Below are 25,081 nucleotides of genomic sequence, written 5' to 3' on the forward strand. Positions count from 1 at the left end.
TACTCATATTGTTTATATGTGTAAGAAACATTGAAGTCCAATAATATTGCGGCGTGGGGTCCCCTCTTAATCATTACAGGATCAGTTGACACTTCACCTACTCTAATTGTCTTAGTTCTATGGTCTAGAAATTTAGCCACCAATTCAACCACTCTTTTGTCTAGTCCAATAGCTTTAATCAAATTCCCACCCGTTCAAGAGCCTTGGATAGTCTATTTGACCTCCTGAATCTAAAATACCTGTTATATCTTGCTGAAATCCTTCAAGTTGAGCCTCACTGTAATAACCTTCCCTAAAGCTGAACTGCCTTCTATCAAACCGGTTAGTAATTTTGCAAATAATCAGAAAGAATGCTTTCCTAGAGCTTGAAAAAACAATACATTTCAAGCTGATTGGCCTGTAATTATCCGCTTTATGTTTATCACCCTTTCCCTTGTACACTGGGGCTACTATTGCAATTCTTCATTCACTTGGTATCGTTCCTTCATACAAATAGTAATCAAATAAGTATTTCAGGTATGGCACTGTATCCCAGCCAATTGTTTTTAATATATCCCCAGAAATCTGTCAATCCCAGCTGCTTTCCTAGCTTTCAACGTTTGAATCATTTTGTAAATGTCTTTATTATCATAGGTAAATTGTAGTAATTCACCAGTATTAGTTGCATCCCCTATCTGGACCTAATCCTTTTATCTAACTACTTTTACATACTGCGACTCAATAATTCTGCCTTCTATAAGTACTCACATATACACCCCTCTTGTTCATTAATGATCCTTGGAATGTCCTTCCTGGAACCTGTTTCTGCCTTAAAAATATCTTTATATATCCATCCATTGCTCCCTATAATTGATATGGCAGCCAATTATTTTTGCCATCATGTTTTTCTTAGCTGACTCTTTTGCATGGATTGAAGTTAATGGTAAGATTGGCAGTTGTGAAATAGCATTTTACTCAGATGGTTGGAAATCTTACTAGCAACAATAGTAAAATCATCATTGGCTTCTCACCAAGACAGTCACAGTTCGAATGCTTGACTCTGGTTTGAATTGAATTCCATGTAAGGACTGGATGTCCTGTGGCTTTGATCACAGTATGAACAGTCAAGTAAAATTGAAACCTTACATGCTTGCTTACACTTTTATTATTTTTAATATATCATTTATTATATTTTGCCATTGCTGTCACAGATTCCACTTCCAATTATTTCTAGTTACTGTTGAGGCTTTGGGGAACTCAATTTTACTTTTTCCAAAATATTTTAATAAGTAGAAATGTTTTTGTTTAATATGTAATTGCAAATCCATTACTGTGTTCAAATACATTACAAATTCAGTTGATCTGAAGAAATTAATTTTAACATCAATGCATTTTGAATCTGACACTATTTTGTTATTCATTGGCCACAGATGTTTGTACAGTGCAAGTGCATTTAAAAGCTGTTGTGAATTGATTTGGTGCAGATAATGCTTTTCATCATGCCAGGATGAGGAAAAATACCCAGAAATTGTGACATAAACTGGGTCCTTCACTCTCTGTGATTTAAAAAAGTCTATTTGAAGAATAATAATTTAGTTTCAATTGTTTGATTGTATAATTTGCTTCATTAAATGGTATTCATTGTTTTCTTTTTATACTTGTAACTGTTTTAAACTATCTTTCTTACAGCCTTGTATTATGTCTTAACCGGGAAGGGAGAACGAATCAGTCTTGGATGGTAAGTACAGATACCACATATTTTGTGTGTGTGTATATATGTGATATTAACAGGAACTTTTTTGAAGTTGTACCATTTTATAGAGAGGACCTTAGAAACATTTAATGTGTTGGAAAGATTGAGAGATTAGTGACTACTGTTATACAGAAGGTCATTTGGGATCCCCGGTGATGACTTTGAAGATCGCTGGTGGCGCTGTTATCTACTTGGGTATATTGAAACGAGGAGTGATGATTCATGTTAGTACTGAGAACGTGTTCATAGAGTTTCGTGACATTAGCTGCAACGGTGCCGAAGCGAATTGACCCTTACTGGGAGGGCTCCATCACAGCCCTTTCCGATGCTAAATATAGCTGTTCTGCAATCCAAGGAATGTGCAAGAAGCGTTATTTCTTGGTTTCAAAGCATGGGATCAGTGCTGTATTGAATAAAAAAGGCAGAGGCCGACTGGGCTTAATAGCAGAGGGAAAAAAACAGGTAAATCCACAACCAGCCACCAGCCAGACCCCAGAAGTGGTGAGGAAAGTGAGGGCCCTTGTCTCAGGTGGTAACTCTGCTTCCCAAAGGACTATCACATGTAAGTTGGGATGTCTGTTTCAACAGTTAACACCATAATCAACAAGGACTTGCAGTTAGAAAAGCAGCATAAGCGCCCAGTTCACAAGCTGTTGCCTTATCATGTATTGGAACATTGCACTAACACAAGAAAGTTATGAGGCCTCTCTGGCAGGAGACAGATGGAAAAATATGGTGACATTAGACGAAGCATGTGTAGCTTAGTGATTGTAACAAACACTGCTCGATTTACTACTGCCCTAGAGACAAATTTTTTTATCAAACATTGTATAAAGAATTCCAGGAAAGTTTTCCAAGGGGTTTCATGACCATCGCTAGATACTGCTACAATGACAAGTTAATCATTCTCAGTGTTGCTACTAATGTGAAGGTGAACTCTACATAATATCAGCAAGTGGTTTTAACATCCATTTACAACAGATATGCCAGCACTGTATGGAAGGGCGAAAAATCAGGTTTGGGTACATCTAGGTAAAGCATCCAGCCACACCTCTCGTTCGACTCATCTGTTCTTAGAGAGAATGGAGATGGAAACTGGAATACGTGCAATTCCTTTTACTGACATTCTGTATGTTGTCGGGCTATAGCTAGAAATGCTGGCATTCCAGTTGGACATGTTCGTTGGAGGACACATGGCTATTCATAAGCTAATTACCCTTCAAATACCATCCCCAGAGATCCCAAACAACCTTCTGTATTTAATTTTAGATTATGGAGAATTTTTCCCTCCTTACTCAGATATGTCCCTTCTACCACTGTCATCCATGGTTGCTTTCTTTCTTTAACTGCTCTGAGTTGGCAAAGAAAATGGAATTTGTTGGGGAGCTATTAATATAATGGGACTTGCTGAAGAAAGTAAAACTGGCTGAGTCAGCAAGGAAGATGCATCTGGATGTATTAGGAGTTAATGATATTCATTTAAGGGGAGATAACGAGGAAGAGAGAGATTATAAAATGTTCTTAACAGGTGTTAAAAAGGGAAGGGCAGGGTGTGGTAGGACTGTTCATTACGAATACTATTGCATGCAACATAGTTTCTGTTAATCACATAAATGAATGAGTGGCGTGGGTAGAGTTAGCATTTGGGGGAATTGGGATGAGAATTGTCTCAAGCTATTCACCATGTTAGCGTGCAGATGAGGATGAAGTTGATAAGTTTTATGAAGCACTGAGTGATATCATAGTCAGGGTCAACAGCAAGAATAAGATAGTGTTAAGGGGCGATTTGAATGTGAGAGTTGGAAATAGAACTGAAGGATATGAGAAGGTGATGGGTAAATGTAGGCAAGATACGGAAGCTAATAGGAATGGGACGCGATTACTGAACTTCTGTGCTAATGTGGAATTAAATTTATGAATACATTCTTTGAACATATGGCTGTTCAGTGCTACACATGAGGCCTAGGATAGAGAAAGTGAAATCTGTCTGCAGACGAATGAGGGTAGAGAATATCCAGAACAAGGAAATACATGGATATGATTAGTGAAAATTTCCAAAGAATAAAATAGGCTCAAGATGTAGCGTACTGCGTGGGTAACATACGCATAAAAACAATAAAATAAGAAACCAAAGAAAGAAAAAACAAAATATACAAATGCAAGGGCAACTAAATGCGATATGAACTGACTGACAGCAGGATGCGGAAGGTGCTGAACAACCCTGCCAATAACGTAACTTGCTGACTCTTTCTTGAACCTGGTTGAGGTTCCTTAAAATACAGTTTGAAACATAAAATTCCTTAAAAGCCTTCAAAAAATTGATGTTAAACATCAACAGCTTTAACAGGCACCTTTGATGCTGAGTGCTCATTAACATCCACAAAATGATTTGGAGATATTGTTACATGCCAACCCTGTGGTAGCCCCTTTCAGTACTTCCAGGAAGGGGCTAGTATTCGGACGACCTGGGATCTCCCAGCCGGCTTGTTGGGTGGGGCCGGCCTTTCCGGCTATTGTTCTCGTCGGCCGGCTTATCTGTGACTTTCTTGGAGTCAGTGGGAATGTTCTGCCTCTAATCACCTCGCAAACATTCTGGCTGAAATCACTTGAGCTATAAAAAGGGAGGCTAGCCGCGGACAGTCGGTGGCAGTTTGGCTTCATGTTGAAGTCATTGAGAGACTCGGTGTATTAGAGTTCGGTGGTTGGGCTTAGGACGACAGATGTGTTGGCTGTTGCTACTGTCTGAACGAGGAACGGTTGTTGTGGTGTCGGAGAGACCACTGAGTGGGTGGGCTGGAGACAATGGAACGGAAGACTGTACTGTGTGTTCGTCTATTTCTGTGGGCTGTGGCGTGGCGTGTGTCAGCGAGGGAAGCTGCTATCGCGAGTGTGATAGTAAATGGACCTGTGTTAATGTTCACTGATGTATCGTTCTACTGTTGAATACTGTTGAGTTGTTCACTTTGTTCATTCAGTTTGTTCACTGCATGTGACTGTGTGAACTACTGGACTGTCTGTGGAATCGAACCAACGAACAGTCATCATGTGGCGAGTGGTCTGTAGCCCTGTGTTCAGATTCAGTTCTCTACACAGAGCTACTGTATGAGGTAGTAATAATAATAATAATAATAATAATAATAATAATAATAATAATAATACTTTATTAACGGTAATACCATTTTACATAACAGTAGAGAAGAATAAACAAAACACACTAAAAAGAAAGTTCAATGGAGTATAAGTAGAAAAATATGTACAGATATATACACAGGTTATATTACAAGTAATCACAGGAAAATAATAGTCAAATTTGGAGATTATGTAAGCAATTTCTCAATTTTGACAATGAGCTGTTAAATATATCAATATCCAGTTTGTTTAGAGATCTTGACATTCGTTCAATTGGCCCATTGAATGCGTAGTTAGTTCTATGCCAATTTGTAGACAATGTATTCTTGAACCTTGTGCGTCTGTCTGGTACATGTACGTTAATTTTTGCAAAGAGTTGTGGACAATTCACCAAGGAATGAAGCAGTTTTAAAATGAAGAGTGTATCCAATAATTCACGGCGTTGTGACAGGCTATGCATATTTAAAGACTGTTGTAAGGATGTATAATCAACATTATCATATGAGAATGAATATAAACAAATAAATTTATGTTGTACTGAATCTAATCTATGGATAGAGGTCTGATGAGAAGGGTTCCAAACAGGTGTACAGTATTCTAGTATAGGGCGTACCATAGACACATACAGCAATCGATAGGTAGCTAAGTTTGAAAATTCTCTATTATATCTAGTAATGCAACCCAATCTTTGAAATGCTTTCTTACAAATATTTTCAATATGTTCATTAAACGATAGGTTATAACTGAATAAAACACCACGGTCATTAACTTGTGAAACAGGAGTTAGAATGTTATTACTAAATTTGTACTGAAATGATATTTTCTTCTTGTTTTTAAAAAACGATATTATTTTACATTTCTCATGATTAAGTTTCAGCCCATTTTGAATGCAATACTTTTCCAGATGATGTAAATCTTCTTGAAGTTCTAAACAATCAAGTGGACAATTAATTTGCATAAATTTTTTTGCATCGTCAGCAAACAAAAGCAATTCAGAATTCTTAAGTATATTTTTAATGTCATTTATGTAGAGAGTAAAAAGTAGTGGTGCAATGTGAGACCCTTGAGGAACTCCACTGGTAACAATAATAGGTGCAGAAAAATGATTCCTTATTTTAACAATCTGCAGGCGATTTTTAAGATACGGTTCAAACCATGAGAGGAGAGGCCCATTAATTCCGTAGCCTGTTAGTTTTTGCAGCAAGATATCGTGGTCGACAGTGTCAAAAGCTTTTGAGAAGTCTGTATAAATGCAGTCCACTTGGGAGTGGTTCTCTATTGCATCCAAGAGGAACTGATAGAATAAAAGATTGCTACAGGTTGACCGTCCTGAAAAGAATCCATGTTGCTCATCAATGATGTTTCTAAAGAGAGGTGTGATTTTGTCAAGAATTATTGAGTAAAAAATTTTGGAAATATGAGAAGAAATTATAACTGGTCTATATTGTTTTATGTCAGTTTTATCACCATTTTTGAAAACTGGACTAACAAATCCTTTCTTCCATTCCACTGGAAAAACGCCTTGGTTCAGTGATAAGTTGAACAGATAAAAGAGTGTGTCACATAAAATGAATGAGCAGTACTTGAGCAGGTACGTTGAAACACCATCAGGTCCGACAGTTTTCTTTAATTCCAGAGATATCAGTTTGTTGTAAATTTCTGCCTTACTAATGTTTATAACTGATAGATTGACAGAGAAAGGATAATCATATGACACTACTACTATTCTGATAAGAAGAATAAACAGATGAAAAGTGGTTAGCAAAAAGACTGACAATATTTTCTCCAGTATCGGCTGTAACTTCATTAAGATGCATTGTTGAAGGAATATTATTACATGACCTTTTAGAGCTTAGATATTGCCAGAATTTCTGTGGATTGGAAGTAATACTTTGTTCACAGTTGGAGACATACATTGTATAGCAAGATTTAGATTCAGACTTGCATTCATTTCTTAATTTTGAGAAATGCTGATAATCACTACTGAGACCTGATATTTTGTATCGCTTGTGTGCTTTCTTCTTTTCAATAATCAGGGACTTCAATTTATGATTAAACCACTTTGGGAATTTGGGAGTCTTAAAATTCCGTATAGGGATGTAAAGTTCCATGCCATAATGTAGTATTGAATAGAAGATTTCTACTGCTTTATCAATTGATACATTTTGAATCATCTCCTCCCAGCTGAACTGTGATAGATAATAATTTTGTCCATTATAGTCACTGGACTTAGTGAAAAACCGCCTGCTGCGCCATGAGGAAGAGGGATTTGTATGAGTAAATAGACTGTAATTAATAAGTGTGGCCATCCATGGTTAATTAGACTTGTTTATGTGTGTGTGTGTGTGTGTGTGTGTGTGTGTGTGTGCGTGCGTGTGCATTTATTGGGTTATCCTATAATAAATTGGAGTAATGAAACAGACAAAGATGTATCCGTAACAATATGATTTATTTTATTAAACCAGAATCGATGCCTGCCTTACAAATTAGGTGACCATTGGGGTCCAGGACTATAAAACAGTAAACATTACATTAAGATACTACTTTAGAAAACATTGATGGCAACCAATCAACTTGACCGTTGTGTCCACAGGCATGTGAGTGTTTGTGGCCCTGCCCTAGGAACCTGAGTGTTGACCCTCATCATCATCATCATCATCCTAAACCATCTCCAGTTTCCTGGGTGTGGTATATGAGCCTCCTCCATCTCATCCTGTCCTTGTACCATTCTTCCTCCACCAACTTGTCCCAATCATGACCTCTCAGCAGTACATCGCTCTTAACTAAATCTATCCATTTCCTTCGTGGCCTTCCCACGGGTCGTCTTCCTTCTACCTTTCTGTCAAATTCCTTCCTTGCAGTTCTGTTTATTGGCATCCTCTTCATGTGACCAAACCACTTCAGTCTTGATATCTGAATCTTATTGAGGAGAGAATCATCTATTCCTACTTCTTCTCTAATTTTCTCATTCCTAATGTTGTCTTTCCTGGTTTTCTGGATCATAGTGCGTAGGAATTTCATTTCAGCTGCCTGAAGTTTGGAATTATCTCTATTGGTCAGTATTGTGGTTTCGAGACTGTACGTAAGAATTGGTGTATAATAGGACTTGTACAATGTCATTTTTGTTTTCATGGGTATTTGCTCATCCCACAGCAGGTGTCTTACCTGGTGGTAAAATTGTGTTGCCTTATTGATTCGATTGTTCACCTCATGTTTTGCTAGGTTGTCATTTGATATAACGCTACCCAAGTATTTGAAAACTGGCACGCTGTCCAGTTGAGCTTCATTTAACATGACTATTGGTTCTGCTCCTTCCCCATACACTTTCATCACCACCGTCTTGGTCTTGCTGATGTTTAAACCATATTTCTTAAACTCCTCATTCCAGCTTTGTATTCTCTCTCCCAATTCCTCTTCTGAGTCACTCCAGATTGCAACATCATCTGCAAATGTGAAGGCTTTGATATCTCCATGTTTTTTCCTTTTAATTGATTTCATTACTACATCCATTACAATAATAAATAGAAGTGGTGACAATGAGCTGCCCTGCTGCACTCCTCTCTTTGTTTCAAACCAGTCCGACAAACCACATCCTACTTGAACACAGCTTCTGTTCCCACTATACAACATTTTCACTTTGTCTATGAGGCTGTCTCGCACTTGAAGTTCTTTCATGCATTGCCAAATTCTTTCCCTTGGTACACTATCGTATGCTTTCTCAATGACCCTTCTGATACAAATTGCCCTGGCTTAAAATATTATCATCAAAGGGATATTTTAAATCGCAGGAAGGTAGTTGTTAAAGAAAGGTAGACCGAGCTTGATAGCTGCAGTTGTTTAAGTTTGGCCAGTGTCCAGTATTCGGGAGATAGTGGGTTCGAACCCCACTGCCGGCAGCCCTGAAGATGGTTTTCCATGGTTTCCCATTTTCACACCAGGCAAATGCTGGGACTGTACCTTAAGGCCACGGACACTTCCTTCCCACTCCTAGCCCTTTCCTGTCCCATCATTGCCATAAGACCTATCAATGTCGGTGCGACATAAAGCAAATTGTAAAAAAAAGAAAGGTAGATAATTTAACAAAAGTACTAACACAAAAGAACATCAAGGGGATCATGAAAACATCAGCATGACCTACCAAAATACCTGTATGTGTGCTGTGAGGCAACACAATCTATGGTTGGACTTGGTGTAGAATTTAAAATTCCATTATATAGTGAGTTTCTACCAGAAACAGGCAAACAAAGAAAGATACGATGTACATTAAATTTGTATAGTAAGGTTGCCTGCTCCCAAAACAAGTTATATCATAGCATTGAAAAGCACTATTTTAAATAAATTAAATCATCGGAAGATGCGAGGCTACCCCGTAGAATTCCTGCGAGTTATATAAGTTAAGACATGTTTAAAAAAAATACAGCTTACACTATCCCCTTACCTGGGCTTGAACTCCCCTCTGGAGCAAGAGCCAGAATAGGCACATCCACCTAAACTGAAAACCAAGATGAAAATCAAAACACTAACTTCGCATCTTAACACCTAAACCTCCCAGTTTGCATGCATCACCTTTCCAGAACAACGGAACCAAATGACCAGTCACGTCCAGAATTTCAAACAGAACAGCCTTTGCATCTCTTACTTGAGAGTGGAAATTTCTCACACTCTCTAATACTGACCAGAAACTAGAGTTCTTTCTAACATCACCGGGCGAGTTGGTCATGCCGTTAGGGTCTTGCAGCTGTGAGCCTGCATCCGGGAGATAATGGGTTCGAACCCCACTGTTGGCAGCCCTGAAGATGGTTTTCTGTGGTTTCCCCATTTTTCACACCAGGCAAATGCTGGGGCTGTACCTTAATTAGGGTCACGGCCGCTTCCTTCCCACTCCTAGGCCTTTTCTATCCCATCGTCGCCATAAGACCTATCTGTGTCGGTGCAACATAAAGCAAATAGCAAAAAAAGAAAAAAGCTTTCTGACATCACCCTCACTTTCCAATACTGACCAGAACACTCGTATCAAGGGTTCTTTTTGGCGTTGGAGAGTCGTGAGAAATAAAGAGCCAGGTCTTCCATAGGGTATTCAGATAGTTTCCTTCTCCATTTTACTGTGCTGAACAAGGAGTCCACCTTATATAAACATGTAACCCCAAAGATAATTTTATAAGTTTTCTTTATAATAATAAAGCCATCCACTAGATAAACTGGTACAGAAATAAAATGGGTTGCATACAGGGTTGCTGTAGAGGAAGCAGCAAGGAACAACTAAGTTCAAAGATGAGAAAAAGCAATCCTATTGGTGGAATGATGAAGTGAGGGCATGTGATGTCTATCAGAAATAGCTCCAAACAAGGACTGAAGCAGACAGGGAATTGTACATAGATGGAGGAAACAATGCAAAAAAAATTGTTGAATCCATGAAGTCATGGGAAGATTTCAGTAATAACCTGGAAAGGCTAGGTCAAGTGTCAAGGAAACCTCTCTGGTCAGTAATAAATAATCTTAGAAAGGGAGGGAAAAAGGAAATGAATAATATTTGGTTAAATCAGGTGAACTCATAACAGAATCCAGGAAATCACTGGCCAGGTGGAAAGAATAGTTTGAAAATCTTCTCAACATAGCATGAAGGAAATCTTTCTCTTGATGTCGTTAACAACCTAGCTCATATGCAGATGTGACTGAAATTACGCCCGAGGAAGTGGAAAGGATGATAAATGAACTCCAATGTCATAAATCAGCAGGAACAGATGAAATTAGACCTGAAATGGTGAAATATCCTGGAAAGGCAGGGAGGAAATGGCTTCGTATAGCAATAAGATTAGCATGGAGTGTTAGGAAGGTACCTTATGATTGGACAAAGGTAGTAGTTGCACCTATCTATTAACAAGGAACAGGAAGGATTGCAACAACTGTAACTGGCAACTAGTTACACAGCACATGGTAAATAATAATAAAAAAGGATAAAACTTAAGTTACACGGAATTTGGACACCTTTAAGACAAACCAAAATACCGGATAGACTGCATCAAAAAATTTAAACAAATAATCATCAGTTTGGGCAACGTGACGACTATAAGGATGGATGTGGAGCAGGCATGGGAACCCTACCAGGGCCGAGGGGATACGTAGGTTGCGGATTTTAAGAAAAATCAATGGTGATCCCTTAATCTGTTAATATTTTTTCAAAAATAAACATTACAAACAAAAAATTAAGTAATTCAAAATTCAAGTTGCATAGGTCAAAATATAAGAGTTCAGGAGTAATTTACCAAGGCCTATTCTCTTACGTCAAAGAGGCTAACCGAAAGATACTTTATGGAATGCAACCTTCAGAATACAATGATTAAAGGTAATAGGAACCACATGGTATTAAAATAATACATAATGGAAACAAGAGGGAGACCAGAAATGATAAAACTTGATGCAGAGGCTAGCTAAACCTACTCCCAACCAAAAACACTTCTGGTGTGAAGTAGAGGAACAACTAGCATACATCAGGTGACACAATGTTACGGGAAACAACCCCGAGGGAAATGAAATTTATCCATTAATTACACAGTTACCAAAGCGAGAAAATGGGAATTGCCTCCAAATCAGCAGTGGGGCCCAGCTGAAATAGCTAAGGCATCTTAATAATTGGGTGACGAGTCCGGGCGGGAAAGGGTAAAGTCCTATGTGAAAAGAAAAGCAAACATTAAATATAAACTAAGATGGAAAAGAAACCAACAGTGCTTACCCCAAGGCAGGTCATCCCGGGTGGGAGGATTGTCGAAGTGTGTCTGCTCGCTAGACTGACGAGAACCGAAAAGACCACGAAATCTTGCCTTGCTCTCTTGAGGAGGCCGAGGCTGGCCCCGGTCCGATCACCAGGTAACCAATCAGGCCACAGAAGCTTACCTCCGCCACCCATATCCACCAGTCAAAACCCCTGTTATTTTCTCCAGCTGAAATATTTATCGAGAACTTTTCATCTTACGAAACTTGTACACTACTAGAACATGCTACTAGAATTGACAAGGGCAGACACCCCCTGTTCCGAAAGTCCAAGTCACGATGTTTTCACAATGTTCCAGAAAATCACCTAACAATAATGATAAGCCTTTACAATTTAGCCATAGTTACATGTCCAAATGCAGCACATTTTTCTCTTTTCTTTCTCTACAAAAGGTCTAAATACAATAAATACAACACATTTTTCTCTACAAAACCTGCCACATGGAAAGGCAGGGAGGAAATGGCTTCGTATAGCAATAAGATTAGCATGTAGCATGGAGTGTTAGGAAGGTACCTTATGATTGGACAAAAGTAGTAGTTGCACCTATCTATTAACAAGGAACAGGAAGGATTGCAACAACTATCAAGGTATTTCATCGATCAGTATACCAGGCAAGGTGTTCACTGGCATTTTGGAAGGAAGGGTGTGATCAGTGGTTGAGAGTAAGTTGGATGAAAACCAGTATGGTTTCAGACTGCATAGGGGCTGTCAGGATCAGATTTTCAGTATATGTCAAGTAATTGAAAAATGCTACAAGAGGAATAGACAGTTATGTTTGTTTCGTTGACGTGGAGAAGGAACGTGACAATCATCATCATTTCTTCGCTCCAGCAAGCCGGGTGCGGTTGTATACAAGCCTCCTCAAGTTTGTCCTATCCATCCACAGATGCTGCTCATGCCAGTTCACATATCTAATTTCAAGGTCCTTCAATATCTGTTTTTTCCAAACATCACAAGGTCTTCCTCTTGGTCTCTTCCCAAGAACATTGTGTTCAAAGTATGTTCGAGGAGTCCTGTGAGCGTCCATTCTTTTCATGTGATCATACCATTGAAATCTCTTCACTTCTAGAGCCTCCAGCAAGCTTCTTTCCAATTCCAAGCTGTTGTCGGATATCCACGTTTCTTATTTTATCCATTTTTGTTTTTTGTAGACAAGAATGGAGGAACTTCATTTCTGTTGCCTGAAGACGACTCTTTGTTGGTCCAGTATGTGTTGCTGCTTCCAGGCCATACATCAGTATAGGTACTAGATATATTTTGTACAAGCTGATCTTGGAAACTAACGGAAGTGTTTCATCCCAAAGTATTTGACGTACAGCTTGATAGAATTTGGAAGCTTTCTGTATTCTGTTGCTAATCTCTTGATGTATGGTATTGTCTGATGACACTACCTAAATACTGAAAGTTATGTGCAATATCCATCTCCTCATCTCCAATTCTTAGATGAACAATTGGAGAGTTTCTACTCATCACCAAGCTAACTGTCTTCATTTTGCTGATTTTGAGACCTAAGGTTGTAAAAGCTTCATGCCAGAGATCTAGTCTAGTTTGTACTTCCACTTCTGTCTCACCCTGTACCATTACATCATCAGCAGACACCAGGGCATTGGATGTTGGATCCTTTCTTTTAACCGCTTTTAAAACTTCATCCATTGTGATTATGAAGAGAAGTGGTGAAAGACAACTTCCTTGCTGGACTCCACTGTTCGTTTCGAACCAACCTGACCTTCCATCATGGACCTGGACACAACACTTGGTTTCATCATATAATTGTTGTACTCTTGCTATGTCATCGGGCACTTTCTTACAGTATGTCTCAAACATTCTCATATATGCCTGCATGGTACATGGTCATATGCTTTCTCGATGTCCAGAAAAGCAGTTATAAGTGTTTTACCTTTCTCTCAATAGTTCTCGTAGAGCATTCTGGTGGCAAAAATGAGGTCTGTAGTTGATTTATGAGGTCTAAATCCATGTTGTTCCTCCTCAAGTGTAGGTTCAACGTAATTTCTAATGCTGCTCTCAAGGATGGATTCGTAGTTTTTGAGGCCATGTGACAGCAGAGTTATACCTCTGTAGTTCGTACATTTCTTTCTATCATCTTTTTTCAACAATGGGATGATGACTCCTTGCTTCCAGTCATTGGGTATTACATTCTCTTTCCAGATTCTATTTAGTACCCTGTACATCCACTGTTGTCCAACCTCTCGTAGTGCTTTGATCATCTCAACACTTAATTCATCTGATCCAGTTGATGTGTTGTTTTTCAGCTTAGATATTGCTGTCTTTACATCCAACCATGTCAGACTAGTGGTATTTGTGCTGCCAAAATCATAAGGTTCATCACCTAATGGAATGACATTTTCATAACAGTTCAGCAAAGTTTCAAAGTGCCTTTGGAACGCCTGTAATATTTTGCTTTTATCCCTAGTCACCTCACCATTAGGAAGTTCTACAGATTGGATAGATTCATTTTGAGTTCTTCTATTCTTAACAATACTGTATAACAGTTTTTTATTTCCATCCTGTGTTATTTTGGTAGAAAGATCTTCCTTGCATTTCTGCTTTTCAGCTACAACCAACTGTTTGACCTGTATTTTTTTCTTTCTGTAAAGTGACAGCTTCTCCTCTATTTCATGTTGATCTCCCTGTGTTCTTACTTGATATAAGGATCTTCTTGCACGGTTTCTGTCATTGATAGCCTTTTTAATATCATCATTCCACCAGGCAGTTTCTTTAGGTTTTCTTATTTGACTCTGTCGCCACATAATTTTTCTGCTGTACCAACCACAACCTTCTTTAGAGTATCCCATTCTTCATTTACCAATTTCAGTTCTTCTGTCGGCAACAACCTGCGGATACCTTCCCTGAATTCTTTCTTTACACTTGGCTCGGTTAGTAGCCAAGTTTTTATTTTTGGGACTCTTTTGTTACAGACTTTGGGAGGTCATTTCTCTGCAATAACTGCAACAAACAATCTATGGTCTCCATCAAGGTCTTCACTTGGAATGACCTTGACATCATTGACATTTTTCCATACATTTTGATCTATCAGAATATAATCTATTACTGTACCTATGTTATCATCCTAGCTATATCTTGTGATTTTATTAGAGTTCCTTTTCTTGAACCAAATGTTACTCACTATCAGGTTGTTTTTCATGCATAGATCTAGCATATATTCTCCCTCTTCATTTCTAATTCTCATTCCATGAGGGCCCAGTGTGGATTCATACCCTGTTCGTTGTGAGCCAACTTGTGAATTAAAATCACCCATTTCAATTGGGTTGTTACATTCAGTGTGTTCTTCCAAGTTATTAAGGAAGTTCGCCCTTTCCTCTCTTGAGCATCCTACCTGTGGAGCATATACTTGGATCACATTGTACTTTTTCCCCTCCTAAGTTCACAGATAACTTAATTATCCTTTCACTAACAAACTCAACTTCACTACAGGCATCTATGTCTTTATGTATTAAAAATCGTACTCCATTCTTAGACTCTACTTCATTTCCAGACCAGTAGTGTCTATAGTCCAATCTGATGTTCATTTTCCCAGCTTTCTTCCACTTTGTTTCACTCAGGCCCGTGATCAGAAGTTTCCTCCTTTCCATGAGGTCAATCAGATCTTCAGTTTTGTTTGTCAAAATCAGGATATTTAATGTTCCCACTCTGATACTTTGTCTTCGTTTGATTTGGGTAGCTGGTGTAACATTGGGCTGTAAACAGTCATTCGCACCAAACTGATGTCGTCGTCGTGAATTCCTACATCCGAGGCTCGTATTATTCTTGAAAGCAACTTCTTCAGTAATCCCTCTGTTGACCTGCTGAGCCTAACACAGACAGAGATTTTCTTTCAGTGTTTTCTCCCTTAGCCTTTGATGTCCAGTCACCTCAACCTACAAGGCAGCAGGTTGTACTCATATTAATCCCTGAATACAGGGCTGCCTCTTCCGCCATCTCCACCGTACCGAAGTCCATCTTCTCCGCTATAGCAGTCGTTGAGGTCTTCACTCGTAACCCTGAGCTGGGACCCTTACCAGATGTTACACACCGGGTCAGTGTGCTCTGGGACTCACATAGGCAGGGGCGCCACTCCCTGGGTAGTGTTGCCTCCGAAAAGGGTCCCCTACCTGCTACAAGACAATAAGTGACAATATCAAGGTAAAAGCTGTTAGCCATACTGGGGGATTATGGGATTAACCCATTAGTGCATAAAGTTAATTTGTTGTGTTTTATTGTAAGTTATCTATAAATTTCTACTCTTAATAATTGCATAAACATGCTCCAACAATGAGAAAGTTCATACAAGTGATAGTTCTATTTACACAGGCCATCCGATATATCGGACGCTATGCACTCAGGTCAGTACAACACTAGTTACTCAGCATTGTATTGTACAATAATGTTTCAAGCTGGGTAGTGTTAGAGAGTTGGATTGCCTTATCCAATTTACACTGTAAAGTGCATCTACAATTTCCACTAAAGACCTTATCACAATATTGTAAACTGTATATGGTTATGTATTTACTAATTATGATATCCACAGAAGTATTTTGGGTGAAGTCCAAACTGATCAAGCTTATCCAATCTTTGGATGCCACTATAGGACTTGAACAGCTTTCATTGCGGTACAGACACTTTGCATATTTTTTTCTGCTGGACCACCTTGATGCATCATCTGTTTGTAGTTCATACCAGCGGTGACAACACTTGTCATTCCAGTGCACCAACAACGAACCACCAAAACTCCTGCAGCCATAACATCCCCTTCTTTTTCCTGTCCATCTTTCTTTGAAGGGGGCACTTCTCTGTCTGGTTTACTTGAAATGTCCCTTTTGCACTTATTCCCTTTGAAGCCAGATGTCTTTCCAATTTCAGGAATGTAAAGTTGTTGTCAAAGAATATTGTATGCCCCCCCCCCCTGTGTGATTCAGTTCCACCTGCATCAATGAGAGGTAGGACTACACTTCCTCCAAGTCCAAATTATTTCAGCCTTTTATTTTACATTGCTGTATATATTTGGAAAGTTGTAAAGGTATCCTATAACCACCGGCAGAGAAAAAAGTCTAGTGGAATTTCACAATTTTGTGGATCATCTGATTGGGGAGGAGGAAGAGACAGTAAAACAGTCAGTTAATAATTGAGATATAGATTGATCTTGTCCACTTCAGGGTTGCTTCTTTTGGGTTACAATTAGACCTACTAATGCTTTTGAATTTTCTATCAGAGATATTGGAAGTAGGAGTACTGGCCCAATCCTACATATGAGTCCTTTTATTTTCGTATGACAGCTTCCTATTGCACTTTTTTTTTTATTTTTTTTTATTATTTATAGTTCTATCTGTAAACTTTCAGTAATATTTTGACTACCAAGCCTTCCCTTTTTCATATTTTGCTGAAGCAGTTTGCCCTTCATATATACTTAGGTTTCTAACAAGGCAGTTTAGATTACCCTCATATTCATCTGTCATAATCATCAACCGTTTCACACCCATCATCAGGAGGTTTCATGCACTGCTCCTCTCCAAATTTTGGTTCTTCCTCCAAAACTTCCGGTATTTCACTCACCATCAAACTAGTAAGGGAATACAATTGTCTGAGACAGTAGGACTCCCTGTGCATAGCATCTGATTTTTAGGACTGTATATTTACAAGCCCCTGTCACGTCAATAATAAGGCATAATTCACACCTTTGTGTGTCGGTAGATTCACAGGAGTGTCAACAATATGGTCCATAACAAAGTTTACAATTATTGGAAATATTTGTTAATTCGTAAATAAAAATCTCGAGTGTTGCACAAAACTCTGTACTGTGCCACCATGCTTGCAGTAAGTGTGATTCAACAATGAATGGTAAGGTTAAAGAATGATTTATTCTTGGTTCTTGTTAACTACAGCCTTTCTGAAGCACAAGAAAGTATCGCGGGCTTAAAACCCTGCAAATAATATATCACACAATTTTATTTTTTATGTCGTCCGATTTTTCTGACGCTCTGCACTAATGGGTTAAGGGTAGATTATTAAAATCAATCAAAGGCATTTATGTTGACATTTGGGATGTAGGAAGAATTGATGGTAGATTGAGTTCTTGTTTCGAGGTATTTACAGGGGTTAGACAAGGCTGTAATCTTTCACCTTTGTTGTTCATAGTTTACATGTATCATTTACTGAAAGTAGGGAGGGAGGGTGCGGAGGCATTCAGTTAGGTGGAAATGTAATGAGCAGTTTGGAGTATGCTGACGACTGTGCTGATAGCCTGCAGCCTAATATCTTGCAACTTGAAGAGAGTGTAATGAGTACCTATGGTATGAAAATTAGCCTTTCCAAGACTTAAGTGATGTCAGTAGGGAAGACACCTAAGAGAATTGAATATCAGGTTAGGAATGCAAAACTGGAACAGGTAGAACAATTCTAGTATTTTGGATGTGTACTCACCCAGGATGGTAGTATAGTACATGAGATTGAATCACGGTGCAGCAAAGCAAATGCAGTGAGCTCTCAGTTGCGATCAGCAATATTCTGTAAGAAGGAGTCCCAGATAAAAATAACTTTACACTGGTCTGTTTTCTGACCAACTTTGCTGAACGGGAGTGAAAGCTAGGTGGACTCAGATTACCTTATTCAAATGTTGTATGTAACAGACATGAAAGTAGCAAGAATGGTCACCAGTACAGATGAGGACAATGGCAGAAGGGTACTTAGAATGAACTCAACTGATGAATCTGTACCCATAAACAGTCATCAGTGGTGGAGTCATGTGAGGCAAATGGAGGATAGGTTACCAAGAATAATGACTGGGCGAGTTGGCCGTGTGGTTAGGGGCGTGCAGCTGTGAGCTTGCATTCGGGAGATAGTGGGTTCGAAACCCACTGTTGGCAGCCCTGAAGATGGTTTTCCGTGGTTTCCCATTTTCGCACTAGACAAATGCTGGGGCTGTACCTTAATTAAGGCCATGGCCGCTTCTTTCCAACTCCTAGGCCTTTCCTATCCCATCGTCACCATAAGACCTATCTGTTTCGGTGCAACGTAAAGCCACTATCAAAAAAAAAAGAGAATAATGAACTGTCATTTAGGGTAAGAAAAGTAATAATGATGATATTGATTTTACGTCCCACTAACTACTACTATTATGGTTTTGGGAGATGGCGAGGTGCTGGAGATTTGCCCCATATGAGTTCCTTTGCTTGCCAGGAAATCCACCTTCAAATACCACTGGACTGAGCCAGGATCAAACCTGCTAAGAAGGATTCAGAAGGCCAGCGCTCTACCATCTGAACTACTTAGCCCGGCATAAGAAAAGTAGAGGGAGACCTAGATGATGGTTAGGCTCATTTTCCAATGATTTAAAGATAAGAGGTATGGAACTAAACGAGGCCACAGAGCTAGTTACAGGTAGGCTATTGTGGAGGTGATTTGTAAATTCACAGAGGTGTGCAGAGTGAACGATGAAAGGGATAACAGTCTATAATGGAGATGCTTGTGTAATGTAAGTGCTCCGAAAATTTAAGGCTTGGAACCCAGTCAGAGTTTCTGCTGTGCTCAGATTGTAATTGTATGTTAATATCTCTGGTAGGAAGGAGGTTGATATTGTAGCTGTTCATGCAGTGCCCTCTCAGTTGTAACTGATCCTTATCCAGGTGTGTAGCGTGTATTGATGATGTTTTACGTACCTTGGCATCTCCTTCAAGGTGAGTTAAACATAATAATCCAATATTTAGTTATTTTGGTGCCAATGAAGTTTCCTTGTACCTATATTTTGCACCTTCAAGAAGCAGTTTGATTGAAATTCAAGTCGGCTGAAGAATGACTATCCCCAATTAGCCAAAGCTGGTTGCAAGTTTTATTTCACAACAGCGTACATCATCTAAAATTCGGAAATGCTCAGTGTACTTCATGAGCTTGGTGTGACCCTGGGTATGTACAGCACCCAGTACATCTCACCATGAGGAGTTGCACATGAATAATATGCTATTATTTCTAGTGATTTATACTGTTCTGAGTGTATTATTACGTGAAATATGGAAACGAAATGTTGCATTATCAGCAAACTGAACGTAAGGGGTTTCCAGATTTTAAATTTCTCTGAGAAAGAAGATGTAATTAAATTAGGGCCTCCGTACTTGTTTGAAGGCAATATTTCACAGGCACTTTGTACTCGAAGTCTCTCTTTTGTGCAATTTGTTGTGAACCATAAATATTTAATAATGTCCTTGTCTTTGGCAAATGGGTGGAAAGCTTCTTTAAACCAATAATTGAATTCCTTTTTTTCTCACTTTCCCTGATTTTGTGGTTGATACAATTATATTTTCAGTATGAAACACTTCCTTAGAAACTCTCGGGCCAAAAGTTTGTTGCCTGAAGTAGTGCAGTGAATAATTTTGGGAAAAAGAGTACTGGTCTTACTAACTGTAGGCATTATTGTGCACAAATGTATGTGCGCACTAACTGTTTCAACAGCAGCTTTTGTATGTTTCTTGCCAACAAACGATAGTACTTTCCACTTTTAATTCATACAAAAAACTGATCTGTATTGTGTATTGAAATAGGGGTGTAGTCTAAAAATCACTAGCTGTTTCCACAAATTTCTTCGTGACTTTATAGCTTTCCTCTTCTTCTTGCAGATACTTATGGAATATAAGTTTTGTGATTTTTCTACTTTTGATTCTGTACTTTTTCTCGAAGCAACTCAACCAGCCAGTAGATGCGCTGAAATGACTTTGTCCTGTTGAGAAAGCCCACACTTGTAGGACTTCATTGCAGATCTTCCGCTACAACTTTCTAGCTTCTGCAAAGCAAGAAAAAAAATTTTATACATCAGTTTCCTGTGTTCAACAAGACTTACCGACATAGATACTGATTGGTTATTCCACATGCACAGTTGCTGTAGTGATGTAAACTTACGACAATTTTTGTGAAAGCTGCTTCTTAACCCCTTCCCCATTTAACCATAAATGTACAGCTTCCCTCTTGTACATAAGATCTACAACATGTTTTACTGTGGGCTGGAAGCATTGCATGTACTGGTAGATTCGTCAGGCGACTGCATTGTCGCTTCACTGGATTGACTGGAATCAAACTCAGATCCTTAATATCTCTTGTACCTGTCTATGGTGTGCTGCCTTCTCTTTCAGATAATGTAGATGAGGTGTCGCTGTTTCCACCATCACTTTCGCTACCGCTATTTCTCACCAGACACAACTCCCAGACAATGCTGGCACCTGTGGGATGATTTTAGTTCAATCATTTATCGACCCATCTGCTTTTTTCCCGAAATTATTTCACAGGAAGGAGAGAAACCTTTTTCATGGAAATAACGTAATGCATACTCTAGAACATTAGCCGGTTTCATGACTGCTCTCTCTAAAATGTGTCGACTGCCTTGCACAGAAAACTCAAGATAACTCGTTTGCTTTACCTGGTCACCAGGGCTGTCCACGTTTAGCTATATTCTAACACGTGCAATCTTATTTTACATTTTCATATAGATTTTAGGACCTGACAGCTCGAAATGGCAGCTAAATTTCTGTACATTACTTTCTTATGGTCCCATCATCCTTTCTGTGAAGTTTCATTATGACATGGAAAATTTGAGTCAATAGTCAAAAATGAAAACTATGAATGGAAAGATGATACTGTTGTATGTGCAGCAGGTTTATTAACCAAGTTCAAGGATTTTGCTTTCAATTTCTAAAAGTTTTTCAAACATCTTTCAGTGCTCTGTCCCCTTCCATGGGCTCCAGAAATATTGTCAGACATTTCCTGCTGTAATAGAAAGTTATATAATTTCAAGGAATACTTTCAAAATTATACAAATGAATTTAATGGATTTTGGGAGGAAATGACAGTGTGACTGAATCTCAGGCTAAGAGAATCCATCCAGGGGTTTCCAAATGGCGGCCCGCGAAGCTGTACCTTGTGGCCAGTGAGGGCGTTAAAAATGTATTTTAAGAAATGTGAAGAAAATTTATGAAAAATATTTTTGATAGCTCATTCAAAAATGTATTCATTTTAAAATCCTTTATAGACCAAAGTCAGAACTAATTCGATCTTTAATATTATTTCCTGTTTTTTGGTATTCAATTAGGCTGGATAGATTCTTTGATTTAATAACATTAAAATCCAAACTTTGCCAGAAAATGAACCCTCACAAATACCAGTTCTAGGTCTTAACCATTATTAAAATGGCAGTGCGATCAATACCAATTCTTGAATTCCATGCCAACCTCACTGTGGCCTTTTTATTCAACGTAGCATGCAATGAATACCAAGAAAAAGAAATACTTTTTTTTTTTTGCTATTTGCTTTACGTCGCACTGACACAGATAGGTCTTATGGCGACAATGGGATAGGAAAGGCCTAGGAATGGGAAGGAAGGGGCCGTGGCCTTCATTAATGTACAGCCCCAGCATTTGCCTGGTGTGAAAATGGGAAACCACGGAAAACCATCTTCAGGGCTGCCGACAGTGGGGCTCGATCCCACTATTTCCCGATTACTGGATACTGCCCGCACTTAAGCGACTGCAGCTATCGAGCTAGGTAAGAAATACTTTAAAAGCCATTGGTGTAAGGAGTGGTTTCATTTCTTCGTTCTTCTTTCGTTCACAGTACTGGCTGGTAAATAGTGAACATTTTCAAGAAAGTACTCCTGGAAGTACATTGTTGGGATTTTTAGGCCCTTATAAATGTATAGCACTGTGCCCTTCACACTACTCCCACTAAATTGTCCTTTTTGTTTTGACTACATTATTAATTTTAGTTTGTCTTTCGTTTTAATTTTTTAAATTTGTCAAATATTAATTCAAATTAACAGATATTGTTGGGTGTTCTTCTTCAAAATTCAATCGTCCTGGGTATATTAGCGATTATTCTTAATTTCACTCTTTTTATGCAATTATAAGATAGTGTTTTAAGCAATTAAAATTATTAAACCTCCATTTCAATTGAACTATGCATATTATTTTATATACTGGTAGTTCTGTCCTAGTTGCGGAATTTTACGAAAATTGGCCTATTATTAAAGTGCGGCCCGCGATCATGCTCAAGGTTTCCAATGTGGCCCTTGAGTTCATACTAATTGGAAACCCCTGATCTAGACAGTGTCCCCTGTGGTGACACATGTAAGTATAGCTGATTGCTCTTTGAGGTTATTGATACCATAGGCAATGCGTATCTGAGAGATATAGGCCTAGTGTAATTTCAAAGCTACAATTTCTGTTTTCTTGATCCAGTAGTCCCCCCCCAAAATAAACACCATCCTAGAGGAGTTACTTACAAGTCTTAAAATAAATTATGGGTCTTTTTTTATTTAATTGGGATTACAAGTGAATTGTGTGATTTATGGTGATCCTGATATGAAGTACAGTGTCTCTGAGCTGCATCATTATAGGAAAGCAATGGAACATTCCACAGTATTTCCTGAAACATTCAAACTGACAGCTTTAATCATGCCATATCAGGAACTAGTGCTTTGGTAGAAAAATCTTGAGAAGAATAAAAAAATTATCTTTACAATGCCCACATGAAGAAAAATTCTCAGCCCTTGCACTGATGAATATTGAAGACAAATTTCTGTAAAATGTGCGCTCTAGTTCTTCCTTTGAAGACTATGTCATCAATGTATTTGCACAAAAATGCAGGAGGATGCAGCTAATTTACAAGAAATAAGATAAATGTGAATTTTTATATTGTCATTTAGTGGTCCCTGACATGTTACAGGAAAGATCCTCACTTGAACTATGTGTAAGGAAGGGTAGAATCCTGCTTCACAGAATTTCTCATAGAGTATGCTCAGAACGTTTTAAACAAGCCTTGACCTATGGGAGTAAGGGAGTCCCACTCCCATTTGACAGGCGAGGGACTCCTTGGAGATAGCTTGGGGAATGAAATGGAATTAGATGGGGAACTATCAATATTAATAGGGGGGCTTATGCAAGAAAGAAAATGGAACTGGCTGAGTCAGCAAAGAGGATGTGTTAGGAGATAATGATATTCGGGGTTAGGGGAGACAACGAGGAAGAGACAGGTCATGAAGTGTACTTGACGGGTGTCAAAAAGGGAAGGGCAGAGTGTGAGGTAGGACTGTTCATCAGGAATACTATTGCACGCAACATAGTTTCTGTTAGGCACATAAATGAGTGAATGATGTGGGTAGATTTGGTGGTTGGAGGAATTAGGATGGGAATGGTATTCACCATGTAAGGGTGCAGATGAGGATGAAGTTGACAAGTTTTATGAAGCATTGAGTGACATCATAGAGTCAACAAGGATAGAACAGTGCTAATGGGGGATTTCAATGCGAGAGTTGGAAATCGAACTGAAGGATAGGAAAGGGTGATTAGTAAATGTGGGAAAGATATGGAAGCTAATAGAAATGGAAAGTGTTTGCTGGACTTCTGTGCTAGTATGGGATCAGCAGTTACAAAAACATTCTTCAAGCATAAGGTTATTCATAGCCACACATGGGAGGGGTAGGGGCACCAGATCCATAATAGACTATATTATAACCAACTTGGAATTCAGGAAGTCTGTTAGGAAAGTGAGGGTATTCTGGGGATTTTTTGATGATACAGACCACGATCTGATATGTAGTGAACTAAGTATCTCTAGCCCTAGGATAGAGAAAGTGAAATCTGCCTGTAGACAGTTAAGGGTAGAAAATCTCCAGAATGGGGAAGTTAGACAGAAGTACATGGATATGATTAGTGAAAATTTCTGAACAGTGGACAGTAAGCAGGTTCAGGATATAGCAGGAAAATGGGTGGCATACAGGGATGCTGTAGTAGAAACAGCAAGGTAATGTCTAGGAGCAACTGTGTGCAAGGATGTGAAAAGGCAAACATCTGGTGGAATTATAAAGTGAGAGCAGCTTTTAAACATAAAAACAAGGCATATCAGAAATGGCTCCAAACAAGGACTAATGCAGACAGGGAATTGTATGTAGAAGAATGAAAAAGAGTGAAACAAATAGTTGTTGAATCCAGGAAGAAGTCTGAAGATTTTGGTGATAACTTGGAAAGGCTGAGTCAAGCATCAGGGAAACCTTTCTGGACAGTAATAAAGAATCTTAGGAAGGGAGGTGGAAGAGGAAATAGTGTTTTGGGTAAATCAGGTGAACTCGTAATAGATCCAAGGGAATCATTGGAGAGGTGGAAGGAATATTTTGAAAATCTTCACAATGTAAAAGGCTATCTTCCTTGTGATGTCGCAAACAACCAAGCTCATGGGGAGAAGGACAATGATGTTGGTGAAATTACCTTTGATGAAGTGGAAAGGGTGGTAAATAAACTCCATTGTCATAAAGCAGCAGGAATATATGAAATTTGACCTGAAAGGGTGAAGTATACTGGGAAGGCAGTGATAAAATGGCTTCATAGAGTAATAAGAATAGTGTGGAGTGTTAGTAAGGTACCTTCAGATCGGACAAAAGCAGTAATTGCACCTATCTATAAGCA

At 38.8% G+C, this 25,081-nt stretch overlaps 1 protein-coding gene across 1 annotated transcript in view; it reads left to right on the top strand.

The window, feature by feature from the left end:
- The window catches only part of LOC136862998 (V-type proton ATPase 21 kDa proteolipid subunit c''), an 89,963-nt gene that overhangs the window by 9,250 nt on the left and 55,632 nt on the right, over positions 1-25,081 (top strand). The window contains exon 2 of the mRNA XM_067139317.1: positions 1,669-1,717. Within this exon, the coding sequence (XP_066995418.1) occupies positions 1,669-1,717 (49 nt within the window). The remainder of the gene's footprint in view (positions 1-1,668; positions 1,718-25,081) is intronic.

The sequence above is a fragment of the Anabrus simplex genome, chromosome 2 (assembly GCF_040414725.1).
Source record: "Anabrus simplex isolate iqAnaSimp1 chromosome 2, ASM4041472v1, whole genome shotgun sequence".
In the NCBI taxonomy this organism is placed as follows: domain Eukaryota; kingdom Metazoa; phylum Arthropoda; class Insecta; order Orthoptera; family Tettigoniidae; genus Anabrus; species Anabrus simplex.